Source organism: Ursus maritimus, unplaced genomic scaffold, assembly GCF_017311325.1.
Source record: "Ursus maritimus isolate PB19 unplaced genomic scaffold, ASM1731132v1 scaffold_28, whole genome shotgun sequence".
In the NCBI taxonomy this organism is placed as follows: domain Eukaryota; kingdom Metazoa; phylum Chordata; class Mammalia; order Carnivora; family Ursidae; genus Ursus; species Ursus maritimus.
This window is the reverse complement of record NW_024425341.1, coordinates 11,844,338-11,870,108: the sequence shown is the minus strand read 5'-3', so window position 1 is coordinate 11,870,108 and position 25,771 is coordinate 11,844,338. Positions and strand designations below refer to the sequence as shown.

The following is a 25,771-nucleotide window of genomic DNA, read 5'->3' as shown; positions in this document are numbered from 1 at the left end:
TGAAATGTCTTTAAAGTTTAATTTCTAGAAATACAGCAGAACAAATATTCCTACTTAATAGACTTTAGAGTTTGAATTGTGAAATGTTCAGTGTGGCAAGGTGGACTGTAGAGGTAGAAAACAGTCATATGACTTTGTTTTCAACATAGTGATAAATGATGTCAGCTAGGAAAAATACAGATCATTGAATGCCTTACGGCATACATTTTTATCTAGTTTTCATTTGGTACATTATAATATGGCACATTCTAAAACCTATTATATGCAGAGAGCAATCCTTTTCTAATCCTTTATGTCCATATGTTCCCAAGGATATCAACATTAAAGTGTTTACCTCCTTGAGCTCAATCAAGGTATGGCATAATTTTAATGTGAACCCTTTATTGTCCTGTAAGATCAGGGCATCACTGATTTTATGGAGAACAGGTAATTCTCATTTCTTAATTAGTAGTCTGCTCTTTCTCTTCCACATTGAGTACAGTATCCACAGTTATTCCTATGTCCTGCAGTGACCAGCCTCCCTCCATTTCCAGAGGCCGTCTGGGAAAGGAAGTAGAAAGGCTGTATCGGGATGTGTGGTACCCAATTTTCATCATCCAGTCAAATAAGACCTAAAAGATAAAAAGATAAAAATACTGTGCACAGTTGTGTCTCTCTAGATCACCATGATATTTTATAATTCTTTCATTGTTAAATCATGCCCCTAGGAGTAATGAAACAGAACCTTCTAGAGTTTAAAGGAAAATAGCATGCCAAGAATTGTGAGATGCAAATAACCTTTAATACCCTTCTGAAGTTTCAGAAAAGGCCTAGGGACTAAAGGCACCTATAGACAGCAGGGGCATTTAACAAGTAGCAAAACCTCAACCCTAGGAAATGGAAAGGTTATTCAATTAAAAAGTTACGAACAAAAGGTTAGCACTTAGGAAAAAAGTTATTTAGATCAAAATCGAAGCCAACAGTAAAAAATCACTCAGGAACTTTGTCACCAGAGACATGCCCAGGCCCAGTGACTCTGCCTTATGATAGCCCAATTTTCAATGGGCTATTCCTATAAATTGAGAACATTTCCTGTTATGAAGATTTCCACAGTAATTGTGAAAACTTCCATTTCCTATTGCTTAAAAATGCCTGCCAAAGGACTGTTTGCTGCTTTAGGAAGAAAGCTGGATACTAGAATGTTCTTGGGAGAAGCTGGAGTATCAACTATAGATAATCTCTGACTTCTGCTAACTACCATCCAAGAACCTACTGATATTCCATGTAATAACCATACATCTAGGTCATAAAGCTTCATCATTTTCCAATATTTGGATACACCTTAATTAAACCAATTCCCACATAAACACTTATACCTTTGATCATTTGTCTTATTTTCCATAGAATAAATTCTCATCGATGAAATTAATGAACCAAAAGACATTTTTAAAGATTATACAAGGGGCACCTGGGTGGCTCAGCTGGTTAAGGTCGTGATGCCAGGGTCCTGGGATCAAGTCCTGCATCGGGCTCCCTGCTCAGCCAGGAGCCTGCTTCTCCCTCTCCCTCTGCCACTCCCCCTGCTTGTGCTCCCTCCTTCTCTTTCTCTCTCAAATACATAAAGTCTTAAAAAAAAAAAAAAAGATAATATGAGTAAATTATCCCATAGGAATAGTGGCCCAATTTATATTCACATGAACAATTAATGAGAATCACTGTTTTCTCCACACACTGGCCAAAACTGCATACTCTTCTCTTTAATCTTTGACAATCTGATAGGTAGAAAATTCTGTCCCATTTTAATTTGCACTTCTTTGATCCTAAGTAAGGCCAAAAATTTTTATCTGTCACTTGGTTTTTTTTCTTTAGGAAATCCTTCATTTTTTTTTTTAATCTTCCATTCTACCGTGGAGTTTACCTTTTCCTTAAGTAGTATAATAGCTCCCCATAAAGAAATGACTATTAAACATAGATGTAAAATATTTTTTCCAAAGTTTTAACTTTACGAATTTTTTCTTTTTCTTTTTTTAATAAGATTGTATTTATTTACTTGAGAGAGGAGAGAGAGATCACAAGCGATGGTGAAGGGCAGAGGAGGACAGAGAAGCAGACTCTCCACTGAGCAGGGACTCCGACTCAGGGCTTGATCCCAGGACCCTGAGATCATGACCTGAGCCAAAGGCAGACACTTAACCTACTGAGCTACCCAGATACCCCTGAACTTTTTCTTTATAGAATTTTACATTTCTATGTAGTCAAATCCATTAGTATTTTCCATTATAGTTCATAGCATGCTAGTCACGGAAGGCTAAATGCAACAATCAGGACAGAAAACAATTTAGATATATTTCTAATATAATGCATAATTAAGTATGCTTGAAAGTAGAAATACACCAAAATATTAGCAATTGGCCTTGGCATCAGGCTGCAGATCAAGTCTTTTTTCTCTCTACTTTTCTGTTTTCCAAATTATTGCTAATGAACACAGCACAGTTTTTAAGAGAGAAAAAAATCTATTAGAACAAAAGGAAATAACCTCTAAAGAATGATCTGAAAATTACATATAAACAATAGGGCTTAAGCTAATAACCCATCAAGGATAATGGGAACAAAGTTAATACTGGCTGCTTCCTAGGGATTTGAGAGCATCATATCTACCAAGCTGTGAAAATGTAATAAATAAACAAACAAACAAAAAAGGAAAATAACTGAAAAAAAATACAGAAATTACAGTTCAAAAAAATCCAGCATGCCTAATTACCCAAATTTCTGCAACACAGAGTACATATAAATGCCCTTTACCATCCCTGAAGGGAGACCCAGACAAGACAGTGGTAACACCTCCCCACTGCATGGGAGTAAACTATTGTCAAATTCAACAAAAATATTTCTCAATATGTGAATTGCCTCACCTGCGAACTGCAAGACTTAAAAAATCTTCTTCTCAGGACACTCCCACTTGGACAACGGAGAGCGACAGTAACTACCTGAGGAATAAAAATGTTCAAGTAAGAATTCCAATCCGCTGCTCTTTGCAATTCCAAAATTGCTACTCTTATGAAACGTCTGTAATTCTAAGCAGCATGTGTAGGGTTTTGTAGGCACTGAGCTCTGAGAGTAGTGGGCCAACATAAAGGTCGAGATAAAATTCACTCTAAATATAAAAATGCCTTCTGAAACGGAAGAACATTTTCCTATTGACTGAGGAGATCAGTGACAGGGCCTTCTGGAGAGGACATCGGAAACTAGATGCTTCTGTCTGTCCAGATAATATCAAGGTTGTTCATGGGCTTCAAAATTCATCTACCAAACCAAGACGATCCAGTGCCGCCTCAGAGTCTACAGACGAGAAAAACCCTGCGCTGGAAGGAAACAAAGTTTCCCAAGTTACTCTATCCTTGTAAGCTGTGCCCAGAGGAGCCGGTCCTAGTTGCTAGATGTGCTTTACGTATTGAGTTTCCCCATCATTTCTCCCTGATTAAACAGTTAAGTAGCTAAAAAGAGCTTGCAAACTGCTAGTTAATATTAAAAGACATTCAAAACAAAAAACGATGAGGAAGTAATTTTTTCTGATGTTTATTAAATAACAAATGTCAGGAAACCCTTTTTTTAAAGATTTTATTTTTGCGAGAGAGAGCGAGCACGAGCGGGGGGAGGGGCAGAGGGAGAAGCAGACTCCCTGCTGTGCAGGCAGCCCGACCTGGCACGGGATCCCAGGACCCTGAGAGCACGACATGAGCCAAAGTCAGACACTTAACCGACTGAGCCACCAAGCTGCCCCTCCTCTCATTTTAAAATTCTTACCATATTATTTAGAACTCTGTGGATGGTTGTAATACTAAACAGGCACAAAAAGAATTAGAGTGTACTGCTTAGGTAAGAATTGCATTAATTATGTTTCAGATCCCTCCCTCTCCTACCAGAAATCCATGGAGTCCTTAGTTCGCTCATCTATTAGTCCGCTCCTAAATGCAAGCAGGCTTTGGCTAGAACAGGAATTTTCTTATGGCTCGTTATCATAGAGTCACAGGCAGCACACATACAGAAATATACAGACGTATATAGAGAAAGCTCCACCCAGTCTGTCCTGTAGGAATGAGGGCATGTCTTTTAGAGCCAGAGTAAATTCATAAAAGGTGTTCCCTGTCAAACTGGAGCTATAGTGAATTACATCTGTATGATAAATGGTTGTCATGGATACCAACCCAGCGCCTGATGAGAAGTGAGAATGTAGAGTGCGTAGGTCGGGACGGACATATCACAGACTTGAATTTGCTGGGTATAACAGAAAGGAATTAGAAGTTGTTTTTTTGGGGGGCGCCTGGGTAGCACAGTCGTTAAGCATCTGCCTTCGACTCAGGGCGTGATCCCAGAGTGATCCCGGCGTTATGGGATCGAGCCCCACATCAGGCTCCTCCGCTGGGAGCCTGCTTCTTCCTCTCCCACTCCCCCTGCTTGTGTTCCCTCTCTCGCTGGCTGTCTCTGTCAAATAAATAAATAAAATCTTAAAAAAAAAAAAAAAGAAGTTGTTTTTTTGTATATGTGTTTCTCCTGGAGGTTCGATGTCTGGACTGCACACTTTCACTGTCTCTTAATGACTTTTGGATTTTCCTCAGACGTCCAACGTCCTCAACTGAAATGTTGCGAATGTGTTGATAAAAATGAGACCCTCCCAGTGGCTTTCCTGGCAGCCTCAAAACCAGTTTTCAAGGAGTCTGACAGTTGCTGAGCTCTAAGACGTGGAAAACTTCAGCTTTAAAGATGAGTGCTCCCAGGACATTAGAGACCCATCTGGAACTCAGCCGGGCGACCGTATGAAGGCAGTAGACACCGCAGCAGCGCAGCTGGGCAGAGGGCAGGTCAACATGGAGTGGAGGTTCAGTCGGACCCCACCCCCCAAAACCCCAAACCGTCCTTCAACTCAAACATCTACACAGCAGCTGCCTTCTTCAGTTCCTCTTTTTTTTTTTTAAAGATTTTATTTATTTATTCGACAGATAGAGACAGCCAGCGAGAGAGGGAACACAAGCAGGGGGAGTGGGAGAGGAAGAAGCAGGCTCATAGCAGAGGAGCCTGATGTGGGGCTCGATCCCGTAACGCCGGGATCACGCCCTGAGCCGAAGGCAGACGCTTAACCGCTGTGCCACCCAGGCGCCCCCAGTTCCTCTATCTTAAGGGGAAAACCACAATTTGAAGTCATCCGCCTATACTGATTCTGTTTTAATAAGTAACTCCTGGGGCGCCTGGTGGCTCAGTCGGTTAGGTGTCTGCCTTTGGCTCAGGCCCTGATCTCAGGGTCCTGGGTTCGAGCCCCACGTCGGGCTCCCTGCTCAGCGGGGAGTCTACTTCTCCCCCTCCCTCTGCCTCTCTGCCTACTTGTGCTAGTGCGCTTGCTCTCTGTCAAGTAAATAAATAAAATATTGGGAAAAATATAACTAACTCCTTTGCTGACCTCAAGTTTGGACAAGCCCGTGTACCCTTCCTCTGCCCCCCCTCAGTGGACAGACGGCAAGCTTCAAAACAGGACTGGAGCCGAGGGGCTTGAGATCACACCACATTCCAAACAGACCTAATTACGGTGCGATCGCATACACATGGGTGTGCTCTTCTCTTTCTAAACCCACACCGAGAGCAGACGCACTCACTTGATGTTAAAGAAAACAGAAAACGTATTTAATTTCCAAAGGAAAAAAATAAGCTTACTTCTTCAGCTGTTTCAGGAGGTTCTTCAGGTAGATCAAGAACCTAAAGATAAATAAGGATTTGTACGGCGAATGTAAACATTTTGAAGAAAAAAATAATAATCTCAGCGAAACAAGTTCCTTTTAATATAGAGTTTACGCATATCGAAGCTTAATGAAATCTTTTAATAGACATTTATAAAAAACTCATAATACAAAAGAGCTCAATTAATAAACATTTTTGGGGAAGCAACTTTGTGCAAAATAGATGATAATAACAGGAGGTGAGATGACAGCTACCTGTCTATGCACATGTAAAAATCTTATTTTTATGATATTCCAAGATACTATATAAAATATATTATTTAAAGAAACAGAAGATAAATATTAAGTTCAACAGACCCCCAAATTTTAGGTGTGTATATGTATATATATATATATATATATGCACGTTTTAAGTGCGTATATTTTCCTTCATTGGCACTTCTAGGGGACTGGATAACCACCATTCACTTTGGTTGTCCTCACGATTTACTCTGGTTTCCCTATTTCTATTTATCCATTACAAAACCAGGTGTTCAGACTATTTTCTCTCATTAAACACTGTTGCCAACAATTTCACCTTCAGGGATGCTTTTTGTTTTTTAATACCCAGACTCGTGTTTTATAGCATTTTATCTAACCAACATTAATTGCATTTTATTAAATAAACCATTTGTTTTCCTTTGGTATCAAAAGCATAGGTGACTGTCAACCGAAATTTACCATCAACTTGAGATGACTCGTGTTATTAACAAAAACCAAAGAACTCTGAAGTGTAAATTCAGTTCATTAGATCTTTTTGAGATGCTAGAAATAGTTCGGTGACCTGACTGCCACCTTCAAGCCCCACTAAGGGACCAAGAAACCTCAGACAGAGAAGTAACACATTAGAAAATATTTTCAGGGGAATAGAGGGCCTCCCAGCTTTCCCTAAGAGTCAGCGCAGAGATTCCCCATTTCCTACCTTTGCCACCTCCAAATGAGAGTCAACCTGGGGACTGAAGATTTGAAAGACCAGAAGGAATAATAAATCGGAGCACTGTTCCAAAGCGAATGGCTTCTAACCCATTTCCTAGCAGGGCCACTGAGAAAAATGACACTCACTAAATATGGGTTAATCATGTCTTACCTACCTGTAGGAATCTTTCTGTTAATAAACATTATATTTTTCATTTCTACATAACTGAATTCCTTCATCAAAAAGAACTGAGTATTTTCAAAACCTATTAGCATTTTTTTCATAGCTTCCTTCTAAGTGGCATTCAGAACGTTAATACCAAAAAGGAAAAGTGATTTTCAATGACGCTGATCCCTTTGTAAGGTAGTGGGAAGATACCATCTGGATTAAAAGCCAGTCCTGTTCTTCACTCAGTATGCCACCTGGCCCAGAGCAATATTCCTACCGCACACTGATACAATTACATGAGTGGGCATTTAGTAACGAACCTCCTTCTGCGTGGGCTGGTCAGCAGATGCTGAAATTCTGGTTACAGGCTTAGGCAAGTTTCGTCTCTTTGCTGCTTCTCTGTTTGGTGTTTCAAAAGATGTCTGACTCCCATCTTCAAGCACCAAATCTTCGTCACCCTGGACAAAAACAACAGACAATTTCTAAATGCTCTCTACTACCAACTGTATTCTATTCATAGTGGTTATTTCTTTTACCCTGATGGCATTTCAGTAAAAAATAGAATTTACTTGGGGTGCCTGGCTGGGTCAGTTGGTAGAGCATGTGACTCAATCTCAGGGTCATGAGTTCAAGCCCCACGTTGGGCATGGAGACTACTTTAAAAAAAAAAAAAAAAAAAGAATTTAGTCCTTATTAGGCCCAGAAATTTAAAGTATTATCTCCTTAGACAAGACAACATGGAGCTTAACATCTTGTAGAAGCTGGGGTGCAGGTGGCTCAGTGGGCTAGATGTCTGCCTTCGGCTCGGGTCATGATCCCGGATTCCTGGTATCGAGCCCCGCATCAGGCTCCCCACTCAGCAGGAAGCCTGTTTCTCCCTCTCCCTCTGCCTGCCTTTCCCCCTGCTTGTGCTCTCTCTCTCTCTCTCTCTCAAATAAATAAATAAAATCTTTAAAAAAAAAAGAAAAGGGGGGCGCCTGGGTGGCACAGCGGTTGAGCGTCTGCCTTCGGCTCAGGGCGTGATCCTGGCGATCCGGGATCGAGCCCCACATCAGGCTCCTCCGCTATGAGCCTGCTTTTTCCTCTCCCACTTTCCCTGCTTGTGTTCCCTCTCTCGCTAGCTGTCTCTCTCTCTGTCGAATAAATAAATAAAATCTTTAAAAAAAAAAAAATAAAAATAAAAATAAAAAAAATAAAAATAAAAAAAAAAGAAAAGGAAAAAAAAGAAAAGAAACTATCCTTATCCAGCTCTAGGGCTCCCTCTGATAAATACAAGGCTGAGAAGGATCTTTCCATTTTAACTGATCCCCAAGTTTTTTAGTAGGATGGAAGAAAGAGGAAAACCTGACTGATATCCTTTTCCCCTTTCATTAAAGGAAGCAAGACAGTGCAAGGGATTACGCCTCAAAAGGCTATGGAAATAGCACATGTATGTAAAAACATGCCTGTGTATGTGACCCTGCAATACTTTCCTAGCAGAACGTGGCCCCAGTATCCTGTTACATATAAACACGTTTAAGTTCTCAAATTCGAACTCTCATCTTTCTTTTGAATTAATCACTTTAGAAGGCAAAGGATTTTATTCCAGAAATCATGAAGATTACTTTGTATTAATATTACCCATTAAAACTTTTTCCTGTGCAAAATAATTAACTTCAGGGTCAGGTTCTCAGATACTTGCTTATTTAGTTCAATAATGCCTTCTTCCCACATCTACTGACTTGTAAACATTCTCTTCATCAGCTGTAAATGGCCACCATTTTGGTGGGCTGTTTTCCCCATTCCTTTGTCCTAAGAAAACTTGGAAGGAGCAAGGACAATGGGAGTCAGGAGATCTTCATGCTCACCAATTAACTGGCCAAATTAGGCTGTCTGACTGCAAAGTACTGGGCTCCATCAGCTGATGTCTATCCTTTCTCTCAGCAAATAACATTCCAATTCTCACATTCTTGATAGTCGTAAGGGCCTTAAGTCATAACAATGCCAACAGTCTGCTCTGTCCCTGACTTCTTGTTGTCCCCACCAACTAGGTTAAAATATAAACTAGGAGTGCCATGAAGAATAGCCTAAAAGCAAGGGACAGAATGACTAATTCACATTGTGACCATTTCAGAAAAAGATGTAGCCTGCTAAAACCAGGCTGTCAATGTCCAACGCCACCACACCCAATGGAACACACTCATCTCAGAAGTGAAATCACTCCCCAGAGCAGGTGCATTTCACGTGGCACATCTTTCACAGTAATTTCATTACCCACCCTTGAGTGATTTATGGCATGTATACCACTAGGAAATGAATAAAAACTGATTCTGCTTCACACTAAAAATCCTTTTAACCTTTAGGGGATCATTTTCTTTACAAGATGGTAAAAGGTCCAATATAAACAGAAAGCAAAAAACAAAACAAAACAAAACCCAGAAAGTGTTTGGGACAGAAATGATCTTATACATAAGATCTGTGACCAGTTACTCTAAAACTTAATTCCTTTGTGAACATCCTTTTTCCTCTGTAACAGAATTGTGAACTTCCAGTAGCAAATGACGAAGTTCAGACTCAGTGCCAAAGGAAAAAACAGCCAAAGGTTAATTTGGCTTTACAGAAACAGAGCCAAACATAATGAGTATAATGTGAGCTTATGGGACCAGGGAGATCTTACTTAAGGAAAGATCTGAATTTCCTCATATAAAATATGGTGATTAGTCAACAGTTTTCTCAAAGACTACCTTATGTTAGAGCTTCTGAAGCATCTGTTACATGCTGTTTCAGCACCAAAAGCATTTAGCCCCTCGACACATAGATATGCTCTATGTACAATCATGATAAGTAAAGACTTCTAAAAAACAGACCATACTAACAGTTTAACATCATTTGAAACTTTTAAAAAATCAATATGTAATATACATACACATTATACGTACTTAAACATTGCATATGATATACACCTACTGCATATATGTAATAGTAGAATTCATAATAAAAAGTGAAAATATTTTCTAACCCCAAGTTTATGACCATTGCTCAACTTCCAGGTTTCACCCGTCATCTGATAAAAGCGCTCTTCCAGTTTTCTCAACTTCATCTCCTGGTGAGGTTTTAGAACATTCTCTATGTATCTGCTGGTCTGTTCCAAAAAAAAAAAAAAAAAAAAAAAAAAATGAGGCGTTGTTATTACAATATTCCTAAGATTTTATGTTGTCTATAAAGTTGTAAATAAGAACCAGGTGAAGAAATTGTGCTTTCACACTAACTCAATTTTGCCAAAAAAGCAGCATCCTTCACTTTAACAGCACTCTCTAAAAATCTACATTTATACGTAATGCCAATAAAAATAAATGTTCTATATTTATGCTTATTTGGCAGTCTGCCGCTATCACCTTTAATGTGCTTTCATTTCTTTTTCTTTTTCTTCAATGAGATTTTATTTTTTTAAGTAATCTCTACACCCCACATAGGGCTCGAACTCACGACCCTGAGATCAAGAGTTGAGCACTCCACCGACTGAGCCTGCCAGGCGCCCCTTTACTACGTTTTCAGTGCGATGGACACTTACTAGGAGGTAGGGATGCAAAATGCCTAGGACGTGATCCCTGACTTCTAGGAGCTTCAAGTCAGAGCCATTTGTCGAAGGCATGATGCCCAACGCATGACGTCACTTGGAAGAGCGTTCATTGAATAGCTTAATCACAGTAAAGTTGAACATACTTTTGGTCTTAAATGGAGATTCTGGTTTTAAGATGACAAGAGTGAAATTTCTGCCTCCCTCTCCTCTTGAAACTCACCCCTGAAGGACCAAGGGAACAAGAAAGAGAAACCTAAATTCCATCCCTGGTGAAACAAAGAAATACTATACGCACCAAACCCGCTGTATGAAAGGACCTACGGAGGAGGGGTAACTGATACAACACAGTGAGAAAGCCGCAGCTGGTACGTGCAGAGAACAGGATGAAGCCAGGCAGGGCGTTCCTGAGACCCGGGCCAACCGAGGAAGAAGACACACAGATACCATGGCAGGAACACGGGGTAAGGTGCAGTGCTGAAAATGGGGAGTGGCGGGGGAAGCCGCATCTCAACCAGAGTGTGAACCAGAGAGGCTACAGAGGCCCAGATCGCAGTCTTAGTGACAAGCACGAGTGCAAACTTGACCAACCGAGTACATGAGCCACCTTCCCCACTTGACTCAGATTGCTGGCAGCCCGGCTTTAACCCCCAAGGCGAGAGGATGGAGGACCCCTCTCTGGAGAAGGTGAATTGCAAAAGAACAAAGAGACAGTGAGTGACAAAGCTAAACTACTCCTCCATCACATCACCCTACACCAGCAGACAACCCGTCAAACCCTGCCCACATACACAGAAATTCCAAGTCACCTTATTTTCCTTTTCTGTTTTGTTTAAGCAGGACTTACGAACAGTAAAGAACTCAAAGCCTGATGAAATTTACAAATGCATGCTCCATCAGTTAGCTTTGTAGTGTATCTCTTTTTTTTAAATTTTATTTATTTATTTGAAAGGGAATGAGAGAGAGAGAGCGCGCGCGCGTGAGCAGGGGGAGAGGGAGAAGCAGACCCCCCTGCTGAGCAGAGAGCCCAATGCAGGGCTCGATCCCATGACTCTGGGATGCTGACCTGAGCTGAAGGAAGTCGCTTAACCAACTGAGCCACGCAGGCACCCCTTAGTGCATCTCTCTTAAAGCTAAAAGGACCGAGCCGAGGATTATCACATGATTTAAGTCTCCAACACAAAAAGTGGAGACTATAATTAACAGAAAGAAAGGAATCTGAAAAACCACACTGGAATTCTGAGGTTAATGGTGCAATATTTTAAAATTCTAGGGATTTTCAATCTGCAATTCTATGCCAAATCAAACAATGAATCAAGTGTCAGAAGAGAAAAACCACCTTTTTACAATGCCACGCCTCAAAAATGTTACTGATCAGCAGACACATCTCTGCACAAGTTGGGCACTTCGCCATGCACGTACGTACACTACACTAAGTAGTTTGTTCAAAGATTTATTTGAATTTTCGTTTGTTCAAAGAGAGAACTTTAATGGGGGAAAGACTTTTGCCAAACAGAAGAGTCCTAACTTTACACACCCATAGGAATTATGGACGCCAATTAGCAGATAGTTGGCATCTAGATGTAATTATAATTTACTAATTATCAGGCAAGGCTTTACAATTAACAGTTCCTTCCACAGGAAATAACATAAAACTTTGTAAGTTCAAATATTTACAAGAGAGTTTCTTACAAAAGATCTTGTAAGGATACTTTTATTGTTCTAAATTCAGATCAGGGTAGTTACAAATGTAGTAATCTCCCATCTCCCAACAAATACATAGGTTTTTACTCTTGTGGTTTGTTTTCAGCCTTCACTTGTTTACTTAAAAAGGAGTAATTTGTTCACCAGAAGAACAAGTTGTTTAGATGCTGAAACACGCTGATAACAAGTTGATAGCCTTCAAAATATTAATGCCCCTGTACCAAGGCCTTTGTAAAGGGTTTATGTTTTTAATATTTAGGTAAAAGTCCACAGGACTCTCCTCTTTCACAAAGGTTAATCATCAATCTGGCAACGGCCTGAGTGCTGACAGTTCAAGGTCAAGAAAGTGTTAGGTAATCATCCACAGTAAATGTAATTCCTAGCTATCAAATACAATCTTGAATAGGATACAGCAAAAGCAATGCTCAGAGGGAAAGTTGTAGCTGTAAACACCTAATTAAAGAATAATGATCTTAAATCAATAAGTTAACTTTACACCTTAAAAAACTGTAAAAAGAACAAACTAAATAGAACAGAAGAACCACCAGAACCAAAACTGGTTCTTTGAGAACAGACAAACCTTTAACTTGACAAAGAAAAAGAGAAGACAAATAACTAAAATCAGAAATGTGAGGATATTACTACCAACCTTACAGAGATAAAAAGGATTAGAAAAAGAGTATTAGAACAATTGTAGACCATCAAATCAGAAAACCAAGATGAAGTAGACAAATTCCTAGAAACACACAAATTGCCTAAACTGATTCAAGAATAAATAGGAACTCTCAACAGACCTAACAAAAATACTGAATCAGTAATTAAACCCCCCCCAATAAAGGACAGATAGATTCACAGGTGAATTCTATCAAACCTTTAAAGAAGAGTTAACATGGATCNNNCTGAAATTCCAAAAAATAAAAGATGTGAGAACAATGCCTAATTAATTCTGCGAGGTCAACATCATCCTGACACCAAAGCCAGGCAAAGACTCTACAAGAAAAGTACAGATGTCTGCCTTCGGCTTGGGGCGTGATCCCAGGGTCCTGGGATCAAGCCCCGCATCAGGCTCCCTGCTCTGCTAGGAGCCTGCTTCTTCCTCTCCCACTCCTCCTGCTTGTGTTCCCTCTCTCGCTGGCTGTCTCTCTTTCTGTCAAATAAATAAATAATATCTTAAAAAAAAAAGGATTATATGCCAGCTAAGTGCGATTTACCCCAAGAATGCAAGATGTTGCAACGTAAGAAATGTAATACAAATTAATAAAACAAAGGGGGAAAAACCACATGATCATCTCAACTGATACAGAAAAAGCATTTGACAACACTCTTTATGACAAAAATACTCGGAAACTAGGAATAGGAAGGAACTTGCTCAGCATGACCAGTATCTAGAAAGAAACGCATACCTAACATCACATTCAATGGTGAAAGACTAAACCTTTCTAAGACCAGGAACAAGGTAAGGATGCCTGCTTTCACCACCGCTATTCAACACTGTTTAGAAGTTTTAGCAAGAACAACAGGCAAGAAAAAGAAATAAAAAGTACCAATTTTGGAAAGAAGGAAGTAAAACTATCCCCATTCTCAGATGACATGATCTTATGTAGGCATACATTGGAGAGATTGCAGGTTCAATTTGCAATAAAGTAAATATCTCAATGATGCAAGTCAAATTAATTTTCTGGTTTCCCGGTGCATTTAAAAGTTGTATTTATACCATACCGTAATCTACCAAATGTGCAATAGCATAACATCTACAAAAAAGTACATACCTTAATCTAAAAATACTTTATAAGTTAAAAAATGCTAACCATTATCTGAGCTTTCAGTGAGCTGTAATCACCGATCACAGATTACCATGACAAATATAATAATAATGAAAAAATTGGAAATATTGCAAGAATTACTGAAATGTGACAGAGATACAAACTTAGCAAATGCTGTTGGAAAAATGGCACCAAGAGACTTGCTCAATGTAGACTTGCCATAAACCTTCAATTTGTATTAAAAGAAAAAGTATCGGGGGCGCCTGGGTGGCACAGTGGTTAAGCGTCTGCCTTCGGCTCAGGGCGTGATCCCAGCGTTCCGGGATCGAGTCCCACATCGGGCCCTCCACTGGGAGCCTGCTTCTTCCTCTCCCACTCCCCTGCTGTGTTCCCTCTCTCGCTGGCTGTCTCTCTGTCACATAAATAAATAAAAAAATCTTTAAAAAAAAAAAAGAAGAAGAAAAAAAGAAAAAAGTATCTGCGAAGCACAATAAAGTACAATAAAACAAGATTTGCCTGTATATAGAAAATCTGAAGAATCCACACACAGCAACCACCAGGGCTAATAAACAATGAACAAGTACAGGGTATAAGATCAATACACAAAAATCATTTGTATTTCTATATACTAGCAATGAAAAATCAAAAAAGGAAATTAAGAAAACAACAATTACATTGAAAACAGCATCCAAAATAAAATATGCAGAAATAAACTTAGCCAAAGGGGTGAAAACTATGCACACTGAAAACTATAAAACATTGCTGGAAGAAATTAAAGATATAAATACATGGAAAGGCATTATAGGTTTATGGATTGAAAAACAATATTATTGGGGCGCCTGGGTGGCACAGCGGTTAAGCGTCTGCCTTCGGCTCAGGGCGTGATCCCGGCGATCCGGGATCGAGCCCCACATCAGGCTCTTCCGCTATGAGCCTGCTTCTTCCTCTCCCACTCCCCCTGCTTGTGTTCCCTCTCTCGCTGGCTGTCTCTATCTCTGTCGAATAAATAAAAAAAATAAAAATCTTTAAAAAAAAAAAAAAGAAAAAGAAAAACAATATTATTAAGATGCCAATGCTAGGCAAAGCAAAGAAGACTTAATATCATAAAACATCAATATTACCCAAAGCAATCTATGGATTTTGATGTAATCCTTCTCAAAATCCCAAAGGCGTTTTTCACAGAAATGGAAAAGCCAACTCAAATTCATATGAAATTGCAAAGAGCCCCAAATAGCCAAAACAATATTGAAAAAGAAACTGAACCCCCACCTCCCACCATATACAAAAATTAACTCAAAGTGGGTTAATAACCTAAATATAAAAGCTAAAACTCTACAACTCTTGGATGAAAATATATAGGAGTAAATCTCCATGACTTTCGATTTGGCAATTGATTCTTAAATAGGATACCGAAAGCATGAGCAATAAAAGAAACAGATAATTGGATTTTCATCAAAACTTTTGTGCATCAAAGGACGTTATCAAAAGAGTGAAAAGACAACCCACCCAATGGGAGAAAATACTTGGAAATTATGTAACTGATAAGAGTCTAGTATTCAGAATACATAAAGAACTCCTATAAAAAACAAAAAGACAACGCAATCCAAAAATGAGCAAAGAACTTGAACAGACATTTCTGCAGAGAAGATGTAAGGATAGACATTTCTCCAACAAGCACATGAAAAGATGCTCAACATCATTAGTCATTAGGGAAATGCAGATCAAAATGTGATACCATGTCATACTCATTACAGTGGGTATTTAAAAGGGGGGGGTTGAATAATAAATGTCAGTGAGGATATGGAGAAATCAGGCCCCTCAGAAATTGCTGGTAAGAATATAAAAAGGTATAGCTGGTATAGAAAATAGTTTGGTGGTTCCTCAAAAAGAAAAAAATTACCATATGACTCAGCAATTCCACTCCTATGTATATACCCAAAAGAACTCAAAACAGGCACTCAAAGACTTGTGCCCAAATATTCATAGCGGCACTATTCATAACAGCTAAAAGGTGGAAACAACCTAAATGTCAATCAGCAAATGAATGGATAAACACATGTTGATATATCCATATAATGAAATATTATTCACCCACAAAAAGGAATGAGGTATTGATACATGTATATGGATGAACCCTAGAAAACATTATGCTAAGTGAAAGAAGCCAAACACAAAGGTCACACATTATATGATTCCATTCATATGAAATATCCAGAATAGAAAAATTCATACAAACAAATTGGAAGTGCCTGGATGGCTCAGTTGGTTGGGTGGCCGACTTTTGATTTCAGCTCAGGTCATGGTCTCGGGGTCCTGGGATTGATCCCTGCATTGGGCTCTGCCCTCAGTGGGGAGTCTGTTTGAGGATCTTTTTTTCTCCCTCTCCCTCTGCCCCTCCCCCGGTTCACTCTCTCTCAAATAAATAAATTTTTCTTTTTTTTAAGATCCGATTTATTTTTTATTTATTTATTTTTTTTTGGTAAAGATTTTATTTATTTACTTGACAGAGATAGAGACAGCCAGCGAGAGAGGGAACACAAGCAGGGGGAGTGGGAGAGGAAGAAGCAGGCTCATAGCTGAGGAGCCTGATGTGGGGCTCGATCCCATAACGCCGGGATCACGCCCTGAGCCAAAGGCAGACGCTTAACCGCTGTGCTACCCAGGCGCCCCTGATTTATTTATTTGACAGAGAAAACAGGAGAAGGGGGAGCAGCAGGCAGAGGGAGAGGGAGAAGTAGGCTCCCCGCTGAGCAGGGAGCCTAATGCGGGACCCGATCCAGGACCCTGAGATCATGACCCGAGCCAAAGGCAGATGCTTTTAACAACTGAGCCACCCAGGCGCCTCTAAATAAATAAATCTTAAAAAAACAAAACAAACCACCAGAAAGCGGACTGGTGGTTACCAGAGGATGGAAGGAGTGGGGAAAGGGGAAGTGACTATTTAATAGGTGTGGGGTTTTCTTTTGGGTTAAAGAAAATGTTTTGAGACTAGATAGAGGTAGTGGTTGCATAATACTGAAAATGTTCTAAATGCCACTGACCTATACATTTTACATAGGTTTATTTTTTTTATTTGGTAATTTTATGTCATGTGAATTTGACCTCAATAATGAAAAAATCTGAGCACAAACACAGAAAGCAATAGACCTCAATTTTAAATACCCCAGATATTCTGTATTCTCTTTATATACACTGTCTAAAAAATTATGCTTTACCTTTTCACCCTGTGCCTCTTGTTGTTTTTTTCTGACAAGTTTTTGCCTTTTCTCATTCTTCTCTTCTTCTTCTAAGACAGCAAAACATAAAAGTGCTTTTTAATTCTCTGAAAATAGCCTGTAGATAACATTTCAGGAGAGACAAGCCTTCAAAAAACAGACTGTAATTTTTGAAACAATGAAAATGAGATATATGCAGACAGTTCAAACAAAGAAATCCACAAGTAATATCTATAAGAAATCCACAGGTAAAATCTATAAGAAAAGGTCTGTTCTGAAACAAAAGTTCTCTGACATGTATTAATATCATGTTATAGTTTTGGTGAGGGGGCTTCAAGAACGATTATGGGGGCATCTGGATGGCTCAGTGAGTTCCAGTCCTGCAGTGGGCTCCACACCTTACTTAAAAAAAAAAAAGTTGGATTTTAAGTGCAGGCCCTTGATAGGGCGTCAGCAGCTCCAAGACATCGATGGAAGCTCATTACTGCCCCTGGGTGTGGAATGCTGCACTGCAGATACGAGTACCATTTGGTCACCCTCCGACATGACCATAAAAGCAACATGCCTGGGTGCCTGGCTGTCTCAGTCAGTGGAGCGTGCGACTCTTGATCTCGGGGGGTTGTGAGTTCGAGCCCCAAACTGGATGGAGAGACTGCTTAAAAAAAAAATACAAAATCATAAAATCATTAAAAAAAAATAAATAAATGCAACATGCCTAGACCCCAAAGCTGGGGTGTGTTTGGGAACTCCCATGACTGAACCAATATTAAGTTATTAGCCACTGAATGGCAAGAGAAAGGATTTTTGCTGTTGTATGACCTTTTTTCATTCTGGGTATACTAAATTAGTTAATTATTTTAAGTACACCCCCACACCCAGTGTGGAGCCCAACACGGGCTTGAATTCAAAACCCTGAGATCAAGACCTGAGCTGATATCAAGAGTCCGATGCTTAACCAACTGAGTCACCCAGGCGCTCCCACTAAGTTTCATTTAAATTAATTTCATTTAACTGTATTCCCTTGAGGAATTATCCATCTTTTTGGAAAATATATCCTTTAACTTGCCTGGCTCCTTAAATAGGAGCATTCCTTTCTGTCAACTATGTCCTCTCCTAGCAATAAATATTTCCTCAAGTTTATTAAGGAAAGATTAGGGCAGCAGCAAAGCACATAGGAAATCAGAAGGCCCAGTCTGGCCACTAATTTACCATGAGATGAGTCAGACTTAGTGATCTTAAGACTCCCTCCTGACTCTGAATCAAAGACTATAGCTTCTAAATAAATCAGTAACAGGTGATTAAGGAGCTTAATCCTTTTTTTTTTCCTAAGTAGGCTCCACACCCAGTGTGGGGCTTGACCTCGTGACCCTAAGATCAAGAGTCACATGCTCTACTCATTGAGGCAGCCAGGAGGCCCAAGGCGCTTTAATCCTTAAAACCACTGAGAACTGACTACTACTTTTTTTTTTTTTTAAGATTTTATTTATTTATTTGACAGAGAGAGAGAGGCAGCCAGCGAGACAGGGAACACAAGCAGGGGGAGTGGGAGAGGAAAAAACAGGCTCCCAGCAGAGAAGCCCGATGCGGGTCTCCATCCCAGGACCCTGGGATCACGCCCTGAGCCAAAGGCAGACGTTTAACGACTGACCCACCCAGGTGCCCCGAGAACTGACTACTTCTGAACTTTTGATAGACTTCATCACGCAAATCTTTACAAAACGTGGAGGATTAAAATTTTGGATGAATCTGAAGGCTTGTATCTCAATATCTGATGACACTAGGGAAGACAGAAGGTGTATAAACAAGCTGATTTTTTACTCATTTGAAGAAAATCCAATAATTTAGCACTTTATACAGTCTTAATTAGTTCTTTTTATTTTAAGATTTTATTTATTTATTTGAGAGAGAGACAGCAAGAGAGAGAGCACAAGCAGCGGGGAGCCTGCTTCTTCCCGCTGAGCAGGGAGCCCTCTGGCACAGGTCAATCCCAGGACCCTGAGATCATGACCTGAGCGGGAGGCAGACGCTTAACGGACTGAGCCACCCAGGCGCCCAGCTTCTAACTCTTTTAACTCTGTTAAGGGCTTTCAACAGTTAAAAGTAGAACTTTTTACTTATCAAAAATAAGAACAAGCGTGGGGCCCCTGGGTAGCACAGTCGTTAAGCGTCTGCCTTCAGCTCAGGGCGTGATCCCGGCGTTGCGGGATAGAGTCCCACATCCGGCTCCTTCGCTGGGAGCCTGTTCCTGTTTCTTCCTCTCCCACTCCCCTGCTGTGTTCACTCTCTCACTGGCTGTCTCTCTGTCACATAAATAAATTTAAAAAATCTTAAAAAAAAAAAAAAAATAAGAACAAGCGTGATTTCCTAACGTTAAGAGTAAGTGTGTAAGGAAAAACTGCCAAAGTGAAATGAACGATAAATTAGGTTGAAAAGCCTTTACAACGTAATGGTAGATAAGATTACCATTTGTTGAACAGCTTATAAGCTGAATATCAAAGAACAATTAAACTGCAAGATTTAGGGGCGCCTGGGTGGCTCAGTAGTTAATCATCTGCCTTTGGCTCAGGTCACGACCCCAGGGTCCTGGAAGTCTGCATCTCTCTCTCCTGCCCGTTCCAGCAGACTTGTGCGTGCTCTCTATCAAATACGTAAATAGAATCTTTTAAAAAATTAACTGCACAATTTAAAATTAGAGAATTTGCAATGTATCAACATAGAAACGGTATCATTTCAAATGTGTATATAAGGATAATGTACAATTTCGCATAAAAATGTTGGGTTTAGGGGCGCATGGGTGGCGTAGTTGGTTGAGTGTCAGACTCTTGGTTTCAGTTCAGGTAGTGATCTCAGGGTCGTGGGATCCAGCCCTGTGTAGAGCTGCAGGCTCAGGGAGGAGTGGGCTTGAGATTCTCCCTCTTCCTCTGCCCCTCCCACTCATGTGTGTGCTTGCTCATGCTCTCTCTCTCTAAAAAGAAACAAATAAATCTTTTTTAAAAATTGGGGGATTTATAGTTCATTAAAAATCAAGACAAAAGCTGTAATGATTACTCTACCTTGAAATTGCACATCACCAATGAACAGTCAATGGTTCTTATTATGCAGAGTTTTAGAATCAATAAAGAAAGGAATTTCAGTAGAAAATTATAAAAGGGTAGCATAAACAATAAACTTACCTTTCAGATATACTTGGGACGATTTAAATGAATTAAGCCATGAGGTAGTCACAGAAATAATTAAAGTAAGAAGAGCAAGCAGTAAGAAAATCCGACCACACAGCAAAATTAGATCTTTAACTCCTTATAAAGATAAAAAAAAAAAATTAAAATTCAAAACACTTTTGATACTAATAATAAATGAATGGTAAAGCATTAAGATTATTTAGAGTGGTATAGTAAAAGTTAATTTATGCAACTGTCTTATGATTTTTTTCATACAGTCTCCTTTGTGAGCTAAAACTCATCATGGTTGTCATTACCAGAATAAGTTTTCAGAAAACAAGTTTAGAATAGCTTGTGTCTCAGGAATATAGGTATAATTCAAGTGACTGGTTACATTATAAACATTATGACTATCAATAATGCATAATTCTGGTTTCCCTCTATCCAGAGAAGGAAATAAAATTATCCCACTGGGAATTAAACTGTAACAGTATCATCTTGTCAAATTCTCATTCTATTTAAAAACAGTCATTCTGAAACACGAAATTCATATTTCTCAAAGTTAAATTGCGCAACTGTGTACTTTTCTATTTCTCAATATTTATTCAGTCATTTGCAAGTAAAATTACTATACACATACATGTTTGTCTAGAAAAAAGTAAAAATTCAGTATTTTGTCTTATTGTAAGAAGATGAAAATTAAAGGAGCAAAAATGTAACAAATACCTATACTTTGTGTGACATAATTTACTAAATGGTGAGGGAGCAAATACAAAGTTGGCTTAAAAATGCTTTCTACCCTGCAGGAGTTTTTACTTTGTGGTTCTCAAAAGGTCCCAGGCAGAGGTACAGAGGAACCATTGCAATCAGGGCTGGTAATTAGTCAATTAAAGATTAAAGAAGGAATTATATATATATTATATATATATATAAATATATATATATATAAATCTTTCTTTCTTGAAGTATAGTTGACTATACTTGTGATAAATATTTTGTTTTATTTTAATTAATTTATTTTTAAAAATTTTTATGTAAGTAATCTCTATATTTGATATGGGGCTCAAACTCACAACCCCAAGATCAAGAGCCACACCTTCTTCTGACTGAGCCAGCCAGGTGCCCCATAAATATTTCATTTTCAACTGAAAACTGATATATATGTTATCTTTTTAAAAAATAGCAATTTAAAGTTGTTTAAAGAAATACCTGTTTGGGGGCGCCTGGGTGGTTCAGCTGGTTAAGCGTCTGCCTTCAGCTCAGGTCATGTCCTGGGATCAAGCCCTGCATCAGGCTCCTTCCTCAGTGGGGAGTCTGCTTCCCCCTCTCCCTTTACCCCTCCCCCCTGCTGGTGCTGCTCTCTCTCTCTCAAATAAATAAATAAAATCTGAAGAAAAAAAAAAAAGAAAAGAAATACTTGTTTTGTTTTGCCTCACAGTCTCCAACTTTTGCCAACATTAGCTGTTGATTCAAGTGTTGTTCAAAACAACATCTAACTAAATCTAGGGTTTTACAAAAGTAATTTAATACCTATAGTACTGGTATTTAGGGAAATCAGAGTTATGGGATTTATGTTCCATTATACTGCTTCTTGTTCTAACAAGCAAGCAATCTGCAATGTCATATGGGAATATAAAAGAACTCGATTTGTGTGTACATCTTTCAAGTAACAATTTTTTTTATTAAATCAATTTCTTTGGTACTTATTCTCAAGAGCCCATGTGCAAGGCACTTCAAAGAATAAATGTGAGGAAGTAGCATTAATATATTTAGCTGTAAGTACAAGTAAAAATGGCAATGAAGGCTTTTACACAGTAGAAAAAGATAGGAATCATCTCTCAATGTCTGTCCAAAAATACAGCCCAGGTGAATGAACAGGTGGGGGAATTCTAATTTTCCAGCTAGGAATTCAATTAAGCAGCTCCAGCTAAGAATATTAGTATCTGTAAGTACTGTTCCACACGTAACTAGCCCCGCAGCCGTTGCACTGGGACGTATGATTTGTAAAACAGACTTAACCACTGTTACTGGATATTCAGAGAACGAATATCAAGAAAGCAACGTCATGGGGCGCCTGGGTGGCTCAGTCGCTAAGTGTCTGCCTACAGCACGAAGCCTGCTTCTCCCTCTCCCACTCCCCCTGCTTGTGTTCCCTCTCTCACTGCCTCTCTCTCAGTCAAATAAATAAATAAAATCTTTAAAGAAAAAAAAAAAAAAGAAAGCAAAGTCAGGGCACCTGGCTGGCTCAGTTGGTAGAGCATGTTACTGGTTGGTTGAGCACCACATTGGGTGTCGAAATAACTTAAAGAAAAACAAACCAAAGTAAACAACCATCAGTTCACAACTGACAGAAGAAAGGAGTTAACTAAGTGAAAAAATTCAGCAACTAGATGGAGCTGCTACCAGAAGCCCAGCTGCATTTTCTTGAATTTTTGGCCTGCTTTATTAAATGAGACAGTGTCGGGGTGCCTGCCTGGCACAGTCAGTACAGCATTCGACTCTTGATCTCAGGGTCATGAGTTCAAGCCCCATGTCAGGCATGGAGTCTACTTAAAAAAACAAAAAATCAAAAATTTAAAATAAACGAGTAAATAAATTAGGCATTGTGATAAATGATGGGAACACAAAAAAAAATTAGATGTGGTCTCTGCCTTCAAGAACTGTATTTTCCTGATAGAGCTGATGATGTGAGATTTCCCTCTGTAACCACCTTCTCATTGACTAGTGACTCACACATTAAGGGCAAAGTGAAGAGAATCTAAATTAAGAGGTGGATACTCTAAAGGCAAGGGAGCAGGTAGATTCTGGAATAGGTTAAGTGTGAATTTAACATTTCCTTATGTCATTTGGATAAAGGTCTTGTTAGATTCCAATACAGCCTGAGTGAGGAGGAGGTTTCCAGAGGGACTTTGCAGACTTTTTTTAAAAAGCATTTTAAGTTCTTATTTTCAGCAACATTTCTAGGTACCTGACTTCTTGGGAGTGGGGATAGAGAGAGGCAATACACAAATCTAGGTTTCTTCATGGTCTCTAACTTAAAAACTGAACATAAGGAGGGAGACATGCATGTAAACTCATGACTAACATATCCAAAAATGGACGGATTCTCCACAAGTCCACCATTTTCCTCTCAGTTTTCCCTTTATCACGGGCACTATCAACCACTTAGGGTTGTTCAACTTCACATGTAGGAGTCATTCTTGAATCCCTCCTTTCCCATTAATCCATCCACAAATCCTGTTGATTCTACTTTGTAAATATTCCAAATCTGTACACATTTCATGTTATCATCCTAGTCCCGGCCATCACCACTACTTGCCTACTTCAAAAGCCTCACTTGCTTCACAGCTTCCACTACGGCCTCCTTCCAAAACATTCACAGAATCCAGTAGCTGACTATCTACCTGGTAACCCCTATGCCCAGTGTAGGGCTTGAACTCACGACCTACGCAAGAGTCTCACGCTCCACTGACTGAGCTAGGCAGGCGCTCCTCCAGTGACTCTTAAAACCTTAGGGACGCGCTTAACCTTCCGTAGTCTGTTTCCCCAAGTGTGAGATGGCAATTATAATAGTACCCACCCCCACAGTTATAATACAGATTGGATGAGATAAGGTATAAACAGCATTTAAAGTTAGGCTTATAACAAGTACTCAGTGTATGTTATTATCTCGAGCCACTCCCCCTAAGTCTCCCCGATCCACCGACAGTGGTCTTCAACCTTTTCCTCTAATACGTCACAATTCCTTTTGTCTGGAATGTTTTTGACTCTGGCTCCGTATCATTTCCTTAAATTCCTCGGAAAGCCTACATCACATCACGTTATTTCCTTGTGAGCGTTCAAAACAATCTGAAAGTAGTGCCTACGTATGTTCCTGTGCTTTCGGCCAGACTTTCCCCTTGCACGCAAAACTGGAGGAACACCTTCTCCGCCAAAAGCGGTCCGCCTTCCCAAAGCCGTGGGAGTCTAGCTCCCGGGGGACCCGGAGCCGGAAGAGAGAGGCGGACGCGATGCAGCCTGGGAATCCGAGTCCATGCCGCCCAGACAGGAGACGGCCGCAGACACAGGAATTCGACACAACACTCATGGGGAAGTTATGCGGGTGTGAGTGCCAGAAAGAAAAAGCCAACACTTACCTAGATCCGGGATCCCACGCCGGAGCTCCAGACACAAGAGCGGAAGAGCAGCGAGGAGGAAAATGCCCACCATCCCACGAGAAGCCATGGTGGCGGGAGCTCCGGGTCCGGGTGGAGCCCCGCCCCTTCCGGTTGCGCCTTCTTTTGGACGGTGGTGTGGAGCCCTTGCTAAAGCAGTGATTTTTAGGGAGAGCTAGACCCTGAAGCCGGGTCGTTGGTTCGACTGATAAAGCCCCTGTTTTTGAACTCATGATCTGTAGCCTTATATCAGAAGAAATGCAGGTCACCTCCCCACGTCACATAATGTCCAGGAGAGATGGCCTGTGTGGCAGCCCGCCTAGTCAAATCCTGTGAAATCAGAGCTTGGGTTCTAGCAGCAGCTTCCTGGCGGCAAGTCACGCAGCGCTCGTCCCTTCGCTGTTGGACTGTGGAAGCTGTGAAAAAGACCTCTCAAGAGTAAAATGTACTGGAAGAGAAAGTGTAGGGCAGTTGCTGTGAGAAGGCAGCCTCGTGCCTCGTAATCAGCCTTGTGTCCGTAGTGGGTGATTGTGGGCTTTTGGGTCGAAGCTACTAAGCACTACTCTTGGGAAGCACCTTCCTTATCTAACAGCTCCTGGTCCCTTCTGCAACCTCTTGTTTCTGCGGGTTGATGCTTGAAAAGTGGGGCCTGGACCAAATTCCAGGTCCTGGAGACCCTGGAGTCCTGCTATTCCTTGCTCTACGCCTCAGTTTTGCCAGCAGGTGTTACTGTTAACGACTTGACTTGGCCTCATAGTTCTATGACGTCATGGCCATCTCATGACTCACCTCTGTGGCGCTTCTGCCCATCTGCAACTCAGTTAAGCTACGGTGGTCCCCACAACTTACAAAGTTTAATGCTTTGAAATTTCGTTTTTTTTGTTTTTTTTTTTTTAATTTATTTGACAGAGAGAGAGACACAGCCAGCGAGAAAGGGAACACAAGCAGGGGGAGTGGGAGAGGAAGAAGCTGGCTCCTAGCGGAGGAGCCTGATGTGGGACTCGATCCCAGAGCACCGGGATCACGCCCTGAGCCGCGGGCAGAAACTTAAGGACCAAGCCACCCAGGCGCCCCTAAAATTTCGTTTTCTGATCCATCCGTCAATCCTCCCATCTTACCCTTCCATGGAGTCCAACACATTTATTCAACTCCACAGTTTGCCTGGTACTGTAGAACTACGGGAGATTCAAATATGTGTAAGTTACTAAATTTCTCCTCAAGAAACTCCGTTTACTAGCCCCGTAAATGGATAAATACAATACAGCACCTGAGTGCTGTGATAGGGGTACACACAGGATGCTGGTGAATCCTACCCCCAAGGACTTGGGGGAAAGCCTTCAAATTGTGTTGTAAATGTCAGGAATTGAGGGGGGCAGTAAGGACCAAAGGAAGA

General features: G+C 40.3%; 1 protein-coding gene across 2 annotated transcripts; it reads right to left on the bottom strand.

Moving 5' to 3' along the window:
• On the bottom strand, positions 1 to 24,504 carry UBXN8 (UBX domain protein 8). 2 transcript variants are annotated; one of them, XM_008686565.2, is made up of 8 exons: positions 24,361 to 24,504; positions 20,240 to 20,362; positions 17,067 to 17,137; positions 9,827 to 9,949; positions 7,149 to 7,286; positions 5,683 to 5,724; positions 2,892 to 2,966; positions 1 to 611 (listed from the first exon to the last, which is right to left on the bottom strand). In XM_008686565.2, the coding sequence occupies exons 1-8, from the start codon at positions 24,446 to 24,448 to the stop codon at positions 441 to 443; spliced, it is 831 nt and encodes a 276-aa protein (XP_008684787.1). In that variant the 5' UTR covers positions 24,449 to 24,504; the 3' UTR covers positions 1 to 440. The 2 variants fall into 2 exon arrangements, with proteins under 2 accessions (XP_008684787.1, XP_008684788.1); XM_008686566.2 differs by lacking the exon at positions 20,240 to 20,362 and having other exon boundaries at positions 24,361 to 24,498.
• Between the last annotated feature and the right edge of the window lie 1,267 nt (positions 24,505 to 25,771).